General features: G+C 33.0%; 1 protein-coding gene and 1 pseudogene across 1 annotated transcript; both read right to left on the reverse strand.

The window, feature by feature from the left end:
- Positions 1 to 3,621: 3,621 nt before the first annotated feature.
- On the reverse strand, positions 3,622 to 6,240 carry LOC100788376 (glutamate decarboxylase 1-like; annotated as a pseudogene).
- A 2,429-nt stretch (positions 6,241 to 8,669) lies between these two features.
- LOC100781791 (glutamate decarboxylase 1) lies at positions 8,670 to 11,404 on the reverse strand. The gene is made up of 6 exons (XM_003531074.5): positions 10,992 to 11,404; positions 10,620 to 10,824; positions 10,080 to 10,495; positions 9,708 to 9,961; positions 9,559 to 9,611; positions 8,670 to 9,446 (listed from the first exon to the last, which is right to left on the reverse strand). Exons 1-6 carry the CDS (start codon positions 11,075 to 11,077, stop codon positions 8,979 to 8,981), a joined length of 1,482 nt encoding a protein of 493 aa, XP_003531122.1. The 5' UTR covers positions 11,078 to 11,404; the 3' UTR covers positions 8,670 to 8,978.
- Positions 11,405 to 11,785: the final 381 nt, after the last annotated feature.

Consider the following 11,785-nt stretch of genomic DNA (forward strand, 5'->3'; position numbering starts at 1 on the left):
AGGTCAAAGAATATTTAATAATATCAAAATATATTGTCTCCTGATTAGATTAAAAAATTTAAGAGAAATTATAATAGCCCCTATTCAAGGAGAAAAACTAGGTCTAGATATTATGATGATTCAAAATTAGAAGAATTTAATTCTTCTAGGCTTAAGGAAAAAAGTTAACAAATTTATAAAAAAAAAGAAATATTTGTTATCGAATCAGTTCATTTGTCTATAGAAAAATAATAAATAATTTTTTATACATCAAATCAAATTATAATTATAGGTCTTTCATTAATTCAAAAGAATAAACATAAAATTTATCACAAATATCCAGAAAAAAATCATGTTAATAAGAATTTTTTTTATAAATATATTACAAGAATCCAAGACACGACCCAACATTTCCTTGCAAGCAGTGGTTAAATACTCGGTTTGTTATATTATCTCAACCTGAAGTCCGGATCATGATCATGATGTATACAACCACCATGACATCTTTCACTATCAGCCTCTGAAATTAACAACATGCATCATTATTACAAGAGATTGGACAATAAAAATTATTTTAAAACTGAACGAGAAGAAAAAAGCAATTACCAGGGCAGCTAGTCAGAATAATCTTCATCCTCAAAATCTGGAATTCTACGAAAACGAGCTAAGGACTGACCATCTGGGTTGACATTTTTATCTGGCATTATTGATCTCTTTCTCTTAATTGAAAAACCACATCCAGAAACTGAATCATATAAGCCTCCCATGCTTATGTCCTTTCTAGAGTTGGCACTTTCATTCAGAAAGCTGCAGAACAATCCCCCATAATATTGAATTATTGATTAAAACCAATTAGTAAACAATTACTTCATTACCAGCTCTCAACAAGATGTTCAAAGCATATACCAAACGTGTAATTTGCCACTTCATCTTATGGGTAGCTAGAATGGGCCCAATTAATGTTTTCCATATCTAGCACAACCTCTTATGAAAGAGCCCCTCTGGGCTTGATGCATAAACAAAGCCCAGACCCGTCCAACCAATCTATGAGTTAAGATTTAACCCCTTTTTATTTATAAGAATAAGGATAACAAGGATATGCTCTACCCCACATAATCATAGAATTTATAATACCATGTCACAACATAGCTCTACAATCGTGTAAGGGCCCATTATGGTTTTTATATCAAACACCCACCATTGGCTTTCCGATCACACTATATACGTTACAGACTTCAAGATTAATGGAAAAGCATCAATTTGACAATCATATTATTCCCTCTTAAGATGACACACCTGTACTGTACCTATTGATTTGCACTTTCATGCTTAAGTATTTTACGTTTCAGTCAACATAAATTTTATATGTTAATATAAAACTTTGACCCCTATAATTGACACATTTGTGTTTTACTCTTTTCATTAAAAAAAAACTTTACATTTTGGTTCCTACATGAAAAATGTTTGCGAGTTAGTCCTATCATTTGCCGAACTTATAACAGTTTGTGGGGATCACAACAAAAAACGGTGTCAGATGTAGAGACCAAATCATAGAGACTAAAACTAAAAACATTGTCAAGTATACTAGCATAGGGACCTAATTTATCACCATTATAACACTAACAAACAGCAAGAGCCAATTTCTAAACATTTTTTGATGTAACGACTAAACTGTAACGTTTTTTATGTAAGTACTAACAAAAAACAACGTCAGGTGCAGAATGAAATTTTTAATTTAAACAATTTTATATTATAGTAACTTCAATAAAAAAAATAAAAAAATCACTGGGGTAGGACTGGTCCAGAAGTCACCTTTCTCTGGAATATTAGACCAAATCACTCCAGGAAAACAAAAACAATAGACTAGATTAAATTCTCAAAAATATAGTTTAGCCAATCTATTGTAAAATTATAATCTTATTAAAAGAATAAAAAATTGAAATATATGTTGTTAAAAAAAATTATATGAAAAGGGGAAATGTGACAAACACAATTTGCAAACAGAATAGTCATACCGTTCTCGAATTATTTTAAAAGCTTCTTTTGTAGCATATGGCAGGCCAGTCTTTGGATCACGGTACCTACATTATTCCAGAGAGAATTCCTTAACAATATGTGAACAGAATGGGAATAGACTCAGGAAAATATTCCAACTGATATTCTGAAAATGAATGACAATCATAACAATGGTTTAAGGATTCAAGCAAGAACCAACTAGTGTTACAATCTAGTAACTTTGTCTACATTAGAGTTACAATCTCTTGAACAATCTTCAAACCTGGATCTCCAAACCATAATCAACTAACAATCATACCAATTCATAAATCACTTACAGAGGAAACCAAAATCTAAAACCATCAGATATAGTAGGGAAAAAAACTATCAAGCATTTCCAATTTGCACACACATTGTCTCTCATCCAAACTAGAATTGAGAAGAACAAAGCAAGAACCACCAAATTGGTAACTGAGCTCTTACTTGGCAGGCAAACCAGTAATTGGGCAAACAGGTTGTTCTGAATCTGCAAAAAAAAATATATATAAATAAAACCATAAAAGTAAAAGAAAACTAGTAAAATAATGTACTTTGAGTCATCTATTGCTTGATTATCAGAACAGAAGATTAAAACACACTTGATTGAAGCTTTATCTTAAAAATATATCAAACTAATGAGAAAAGCATAGGCAAGTAATTCTTAATATCTTTGTTCTATTTAATTTAATTGTGTATATTTCAGATTTTCTAGATAGCATTTTTAGTTTTTTACCACAAAGATTGTAAAGGTAGTAAAGTCCACACAAATATCTGAATTCTCGTCAATATTCTTATACGACCATCTTTTCTATGGAATCAGGGCACTGTTGGTATGTTGCAATGATACAACAAACAGCGTTGGTAAGTGGGACTCACATGGTACAGGTGCTGTGAGAATGTCTGAGTGAAATGACGACCCTTTAACGAACTCTAAATACTGCTACTACTATTATGTTATTTATAAACAAAAACGTTAGAGATACATCAATTTTGATTGGTTAAAATTTGTTAGATACACCAATTTTGATGGGTTTTATCTGTTCTTTAATGATTTTTTCTCTTATATAGCAGTGAGTTATATCAAATAGGTGATTTTTTTATAAATTTTTTCCTTTAAAGAGAGCGTTAGATAGAATGAGGTTAACATTCTATAAGATTTTGTCGATTTTATAAGGATAAATTTATTATGACTTAAAACATCTCATTTAATGTGGTTTATAAAATGTGTAGATAAACTTGCTTGCAAGTTCTAGAGGTTTTCGGAAGATTCCTGTTGACTCTGACTCGTTGAATGCAATTAAACTTCTAGAAGGAAATTGCAGCAACACTCATTCTTGTTTTAGTTTGACAAAACAGATTCATGATGTGCACAGTAATGAAGGCGAGTTAGCTTGGAATCATGTTCTGAGGGAAGCTAATTATGTAGCGGTAAATACCATAAGTCTTCTTTCCATTATTATGATGGCTAAAGTAGAAATAAAAAATATATAATAGATATAACAGTATATAAATGGATATAAGCGTCTAGAGATACAGCTATATATAAGAGTTATATCCCCGAGTTATAAGTATTAACTTTCTTTTTCTGAAGTTCTATTATCATTGTGTATAAAGACTTGGAAGATTAAGCAATCCAATTATTTCTTCCTCAAATTACATTCCATAGGAACAGGTATGTTTCCACTCTGGTTGTATTATTGTATTATTGATGGTTTGACGTAAAAGGTTATGATATTTATTACCAATAGAACACACAGTGAAGTCTCCTTATTTAATTAGTATATAATGAGATAGAGCTCCCAAGCTAGGCAACCATGATTTTCTGACGCTTGTTGGATTCTTGAGCAATGATTTCACTGTGTGCGTCCAATGCGGTGTTCTTCACCCCATTTTCAACCAATAACTTGTTCTCTTCCTTTGTGTTTTTGGTCACTTTGGAGGGATGTACCTTTTCAAGTTCATCTAGCACACTGTGTATGTCAAGCACAAGGCGTTCAGCAAGGGTGCGCGAAAACTCAGCCCTGATGACCACACGGAGCACATTGATGTGTTGAGCAGCTGGTGGCATTGGATATGCCGGCACGATCCAACCGTGGCGGCGCAACATCTCTGATATCTTGAACTCATCGTACCGGCTTCTGTCTTTGAGAGAAAATGCCACCACAGGAACACCATCGTCTTTTGAGAGTATGTTAAAGTGTCCACTCTTCTCTAAATCTTCTTTCAGCACCATCGCATTTTCTCTGCAGTTCTCCATTATGTTGCGGTACCCCTATAGTAAGTCCAGTAAGAAGGTAATAAGGGTATACTCAAGTTTAACAAATGTTTCTTAGGAAAAAAAATGGTTGGCCATGTGGTTGCCAATTTTGATAAGAATGAACTTCACTCAGATCATAGTGATGGTTTGGGAATTAGCTATTTTATGGTTAAATGTATAGTTGTGATTGAAGATACATTGTTCTTATGAAAACAAATCAAATCATAGTGGGGGGGAGGGGGATAATTGGGTAAATAAATCCTATAAGTTAGAAATCTTATTATTTAACTTTAAGCTCACCTCTTGGCCAAGGCGAATTAGCTGATAATATTGAGCAATGATCTGACTAGAACCTGCAAGTGCCAAATCAATTTTTAAGGATTAAGGGATAAGGAAACTATATAGTATAAGTAGGTAGGTAATCAAGGATAAAGAAAAATACATAGATTATAGTCAAATCACCTTTAGAGAAATTGAGGGTGAAGGTGGGTTGGTCAGCTCCAAGGTAGTTAATATGGAAGACAAGGTCTTCTGGCAAGTCATCCTTGGTCCTCCAAATAACCCAACCAATGCCAGCATAAACAAGCCCATACTTGTGGCCACTAACATTTATGCTCTTCACCATGGGAGTCTGAAATCCCATTCTAGCTCTGGATATAGGAATGGAGCAATAAACCCACCACTTGCAGCATCCACGTGAATAGGCGTATCCCATCTATCATTGATGTGACAAGTAAAGCAATTAGTACAAGGTAAAGGAAAGCCCAGTAAAAATATTTGAATTAGTGGAATATCAATTCATTACCCAGTTTGCTTGTTTTTTTCTAGCAACAGGTCATTTAAAAGCTTGACATCTTCGAACTCTCCATTGTAAGTTGAACCCAAGATTGCAGCCACACAAATAGTGTTCTCATCAACAAGTTCAACGGCTTTGGCAGGGTCCATGACATAATAGCCTTCTCTGACCTCCACTTCCCTCAACTCCACCTCAAAATACCTTGCAAATTTCTCCCAACATACTTGCACATTGGAACCAGTCACCAAATTTGGCTTATCATAAGGCTTTCCCTCTGCCTTGCGCTTGTTCTGCCACTTCTTCTTGAATGCAAGCCCTGCCAGCATTATGGCCTCTGATGATCCAACTGTTCCTGCTCCAATTGCATTCTCATTTTCTCCGATCTCAGCATGGAACATACGTGCTATCATGTTCAGACACCGGTTCTGTTTTCGAAAGGTACAAAACCAGAGAAAGAAAAATGTTAGTGATAGGGATTAAAGTCAAACACCAAAAAATATAAATATTCAATAGGAAAAAACATTAATTATGAGAACGCACGTGAAGGTCAGTGGTGATAGGATACTCGTCCATGTCAACATAGTTCTTGTTGATGGATTCCATGATTAGTTTGTTGCACTCTTCTTCCATGGAAGTGGTCACAAAGGAAGCCAAGTTCAGCTTTGGAATTGCATCAAGCTGCAACTCATCATGTATGTTCTGGTACGCAGCTTCCTTTGGCATGGAGTCCTCGGGCATGCTGAACCTGCATCACCATAACAACACTTCGTTTATCAGAAAATGAAGTCTAACATAAATATCGATACAGAGATATGAGATGGTTTGGGGATTAACGGAAAAAAGAATGAGAGAAAGATTGTGGGTTCCCTACTAATAAAAAACTAACAATGAATAACTAATATTTGTCCATAAAAAAAGATAAACATCGATATTCAATGAACATATAAAAAATGGAAGAGCCAACGAGCCATAATTAAGAAGAATGAAAAGCAATATATATATATATAAACCTGGGAAGAGAGTCTCTGGCATAGCGAGAAGCAAAGTTGGAATGAAGAAAGAGGTCAGACTCAGAAGGAGGTCTTGGAAAAACCATGGTTAAGTGTGTGTACGTTAATGTTACAAGGAAAAGGTGGTAGAAATGTTACGATAATTAATTTGTTTATTTTGAACTTTGGTTGGATGTCATGGTGGGAAGAGGAAAGTTTGTGGTATTTATAGGTGGTGAATGGTGATGGTAGGCTGGTAAGAAGGGGAGAATCGTTATTGGCTTGCGATTAATCTATGCATTAATTAACTACGTACATTACAAGGCACAAGACTTTTTTTCAGATAATTTTAGTTTTCTAGAAGAAAAAAAAAATAGGCATAGTAAGAAAGTTATTATTGTATTTTATTTCTGAAAAATTATACCTTGATAGAGATAGAAAAGAGAAAAAAATATAAGTGATTGATATCTACAAGAATTAAATTAATTTATATAATTAGAAGGGAAATATTACAAACCAAGATGAATATAGCTGGGTTGGATCGATGGTGAGGCAATTTCCCTGACTTTAACAGTTCTATTAAAGCTGGTGAGAGCTAAGATAAAGTTCAATCTTTTTGTTTCTAAGGAAGTGTAACTTAAGTGTATGTACGTAAAAAATTTGAAGTTTAATTATATTTCAGTAGTCCATAAAGGTGTGTCTTGGCAATAATAGTGACTCCTTAATTAGCTTGGCAGGGAGCTTCGCATGAAAAATTTTCCTTTTGTTATATGTCTTGATGTAGGGGGAACTTCCTAATAAATGTAGGATTTCCAATATCATTTGGAGCTAGCAGAGCCTAGAAATAAAAAAAAAGGCTTAATTTGCTTTGGACACTAGCCAACCAAGCTATCTCTATCTTTACAAAATTCCAACTAAAAAAACATCATTTATCTAAGTTCTTTCGAAACGTATACAATTTTTTTATAAAAAAAAATAAAAATTCAACCAAACGCATACAGAAATCCTCTGTATTTTTCCAATGCTGCAGAGGATTGTAAATTGTAATCCATTACCGTAACATACGATATGAAGAAAAATCCAATCAAGGTTTTGTGGAATAGATATTATGACTTTATAGTTTATATAAATCATCTGCATTTTCATATGTATGTGGATTAATGAACTTCAGTTGCCAATATCCATTCGAAACCCCTCTGGGACTGGCGTCGTCCCAGGAGAAATTAATATCACACCTAGCTTGCTAGGCATTAATTGGTGGAAATTGGTAGTATTCATTTATTTTTTTTGGACTTAAGAAACAGTATGTGTAAATTATGTATCAAGTATTTTTTTTCACCAAAAAAATGTAACAAGTATTTTTTGTTAATTTATATGAAAAGCAAATAGATAATTTTTGAAAAAGTAATATTTTTTTTTTGCAAGTTAAAATTTATATATTTTATACTTTTTAAAAAATCATTTTATTTAATTTTCATGAAAATATTGATTTGATTCATTATTTTATTTTCGTACAATATTTAACGAAAAAATTTACTCATAAATCCGCCAGATTATCTAATGCGTACTAGACAACTCAAATCACTATTGCGTAACTTATTAATTTCAACTCTGGTCCCAAATACGCAAGTCGATTAAGCTGGGTCGTGACATCATGTCAAAAGAAGTGGCTAAATCAATGGTAAATACATACATTAATTGTGTTTGTGGTTTTGGAGACCCTGTACTTGTCCTTCCTTACTAACTCCACTGGTTTTTTTGACATGGACTAATAAAAATTATCTGAATGAGGATCCTTTGTTTCATCAAAAATTAACTTTCGTAAAATTGATTTTACCATTAAATACAAATAAGTCATAAGTAAATCATATAAAAAAAATTTGATATTATATCTTAACCCACTTAGATTTGTGAGTCTTTTTCTCTCTTATATAGTACTTACTTTTTTTAATTTTACTTTATGTAGGACTTCACTTATTGAAAAGAGATAAAAAAAAAATTTATAACAATGATTTGGACTTGTATAAAAAGGCTTATGTGGCACAGCTAAGAATAATAGATAGGATGATTTTGAACAATCATACATAAACATCAATTTATTTTAAATATTTGATTAACATCTTTATTTTTTTTCTTTATATCACATCACAAATCATATAATATTTATATTTCTCTATTTTTATGTGTCTTATAGCATAATAAGTGTTTATGATATATTTTTTTATGATTTTTATTCTTGTATAAAAGAGGAAAAAAAGACCAAAAACCTCTTGATATATAATATTCTTGAAATTTTAATTTTTAATTGAGTTGAATGTGTCATATAATTCAAATGACTTCACCTAATAAGTACTATATAAGATTTTATTATTGCTATATTATCTCAAAAACATTATTCACCATAAATCATTTATAATACAGTATAAATCTATAAAAAAAAAAAGTTCCATTTTAAAGTCATCATGTCCCATAATCACAACTTACCTTGAGAGTTTATTCAAATTTTACATCAACTTAACTATTTTGAAACAAAGTTATCTCGGGTTAAGAAAAAAAAAACAACAACGGTGGCAGAGGCAATTAGACTGCATTTAAAATAGCATTTAACAATTTAAAGTAAATATAAATAGGTGAGTATTGCTTCGGAATAACACTGATAAATGCACTTAATAGTTAATAGTGACAGCAACAATAACTTTAACAACAAAATGTAATACATCATCGTCAATTACATATCTCAATTGACATCAAATTATAGGAAGAAAAAAAAACAAATAGTGGAATACGCTAAATGATTAGCCCAAAATTTTCAGAAACAAATAAAGTAACTATAGTTAAGGGTGGATTTAGGATGGAGTTAGAACAAATAGTGATGAAGGCTCTGGCTCCTTATTTAATTAGCATAGTTAGATAGAGCCCCTAACTAAGCTGCCATGATTTTCTGACGCTTGTTGGATTCTTGAGCAATGATTTCCCTGTGTGCATCCAATGCAGTGTTCTTCACCCCATTTTCAACCATGGCCTTGTTCTCTTCCTTTGTGTTTTTGGTCACTATGGGGGGATGCAACTTTTCAAGTTCATCCATCACATTGTGTATGTCAAACGCAAGGCGTTCAGCAAGGGTGCGTGAAAACTCAGCCCTGATGACCACACGGAGCACATTGATGTGTTGAGCAGCAGGTGGCATTGGATACGCCGGCACGATCCAACCGTGGCGGCGCAACATCTCTGATATCTTGAACTCATCGTACCGGCTTCTGTCTTTGAGAGAAAATGCCACCACAGGAACACCATCGTCTTTTGAGAGAATGTTAAAGTGACCACTTTTCTCCAAATCTTCCTTCAGCACCATTGCATTTTCTCTGCAGTTCTCCATTATGCTTCGGTACCCCTATAATAAGTCCAATAAGAAGGTTAGGGAATTTTCAAGTTCAACAAATGTATCTTAGGAAAAATTGTTCAATTAATAAACTAGAATTCTTATTATTTAAGTATAAGCTCACCTCTTGGCCAAGACGAATTAGCTGATAATATTGAGCAATGATCTGGCTAGAACCTGCAAGTGCCATATCAAATTTGTAGTTAGGCTTATAGGATAAGGTATTTAATCAAGGATCAAGAAATGTACATAGTTTGTAATGAATCAAATCACCTTTAGAGAAATTGAGGGTGAAGGTGGGTTGGTCAGCTCCAAGGTAATTAATATGGAAGACAAGGTCTTCTGGTAAGTCATCCTTGGTCCTCCAAATAACCCAACCAATGCCAGCATAAACAAGCCCATACTTGTGGCCACTAACATTTATGCTCTTCACCAATGGGAGTCTAAAATCCCATTCTAACTCTGGATAAAGGAATGGAGCAATAAAGCCACCACTTGCAGCATCCACATGAATAGGTGTATCCCATCTATATATAATATGACAAGTAAAGCAAATTAGTACATGACAATGAAAAGCTAAGTGAACAGTGAAGATAGTTGAATTAGTGAATAGAGAGGTAATTAGTGGTACATTAATTTACTTACCCAGTTTGCTTGTTTTTTTCTAGCAATAGGTCATTTAGGAGCTTGACATCTTCGAACTCTCCATTGTAAGTTGAACCCAAGATTGCAGCCACACAAATAGTGTTCTCATCAACCATTTCAACTGCTTTGGCAGGGTCCATCACATAGTAGCCTTCCCTCACCTCCACTTCTCTCAACTCCACTTCAAAATACCTCGCAAATTTCTCCCAACATACCTGCACGTTGGAACCAGTCACCAAATTTGGCTTATCATAAGGCTTTCCCTCTTCCTTGCGCTTGTTCTGCCACTTCTTCTTGAATGCAAGCCCTGCCAGCATTATGGCCTCAGATGATCCAACGGTTCCTGCTCCAGTTGCAATCTCATTTTCTCCAATTTCAGCATGGAATAAACGTGCTATCATGTTCACGCACCGATTCTGTTTCCAAAAAATACAACATAAAATAAGGTGGGGAAAAAATTAATGTGGGGTTCAATCACCAAAAATAATACCATCTCTTATATTTCATAAATCATAAAAATAATTCATTATGAGAACGTACGTGAAGGTCAGTGGTGATAGGATATTCGTCCATGTCGACATAGTTCTTGTTTATCGATTCCATGATGAGCTTGTTGCACTCTTCTTCCATGGAAGTTGTCACAAAGGAAGCCAAGTTCAGCTTTGGAATTGCATCAAGCTGCAACTCATCGTGTATGTTCTGATACGCAGCCTCCTTTGGCATGGAGTCCTCGGGTATGCTGAACCTGCATCACCAAAACAACACTTCATTGATTAATTACCTCTCACAAAGAAAATCAAATTAAATAATACTATGTTGAAGTCAAATAAGATAAATTACATTCAATGGACATAACAAAAGGAAGAGGCATGATGAAGAAGGGAAAATGAGAAGCAAAATGTAAATATAAACCTGGGAAGAGAGTCCCTGGCATAACGAGAAGCAAAGTTGGAATGAAGAAAGAGATCAGACTCAGAAGCGGGTTTTGGAAAAACCATGGTGAATTAAGTGTATGTTATAACTATGTTGCTGAATCTTAAAGACAGCAAAGAAAGAATAGGTGGTAGTTTAAGGTGTTTGTTTTAGGCTTTGTTTGGATGTGTTGATGATGAGGGGTGCAGAGGGAGGTTGTGGTATTTATAGGTTGTTGAATGGTGAGAACTGAGAAGGGGAGAATCGTTCTTGGCTTGCGAATTTTCTTTGTATTAGTCAACTACGTATACAAGACAAGACTTTGAAACTGCGTTCATAATAATTTTCGCGTTTTTCTTATTATTTTCATTTTCTAGAAAAAAAAATGGAGACAATGTAACAAAATTATTTACAATCTCAGTTCAAATATTTCTTTTTACAATTTTAAAGTAGTAAACTTTTTTTTACAGTAATTTACGATATATATTTTTTTTTATTTTACGACTTTAAGGTCGAAAAACTTTCTTTTTAATTTTTTAAAGGTTTACTACACTTGTTTTTTTTTTTAGTTTTTGTTTTAAATTTACAATTGTTTACCGTTTTATTTTTATTTTAAATAAAAAAATTAAAAATTATATATTTAAATATATAATAAATAATATTAAGTTGACTTATTTATTAATATATTTTTTATGATTTTATTTGATATGTTATTAATTTATTTTAATTTTTTATTATTGTGCATTTTATATTAATGTATTAGTTATGTTGTTTTTAATTTTTATTGATAGATT

The sequence above is a fragment of the Glycine max genome, chromosome 8 (assembly GCF_000004515.6).
Source record: "Glycine max cultivar Williams 82 chromosome 8, Glycine_max_v4.0, whole genome shotgun sequence".
Lineage (NCBI taxonomy): Eukaryota > Viridiplantae > Streptophyta > Magnoliopsida > Fabales > Fabaceae > Glycine > Glycine max.

Coding starts and splice junctions, on each gene's coding strand:
- LOC100781791 (XM_003531074.5), bottom strand. CDS start 11,077: ATGGTTTTTCCAAAACCCGCTTCTGAGTCTGATCTCTTTCTTCATTCC. Junction 10,825..10,991: donor GCCAGGGACTCTCTTCCCAG/GTTTATATTTAC, acceptor TTGGTGATGCAG/GTTCAGCATACCCGAGGACT. Junction 10,496..10,619: donor CTATCACCACTGACCTTCAC/GTACGTTCTCAT, acceptor TTTTGGAAACAG/AATCGGTGCGTGAACATGAT.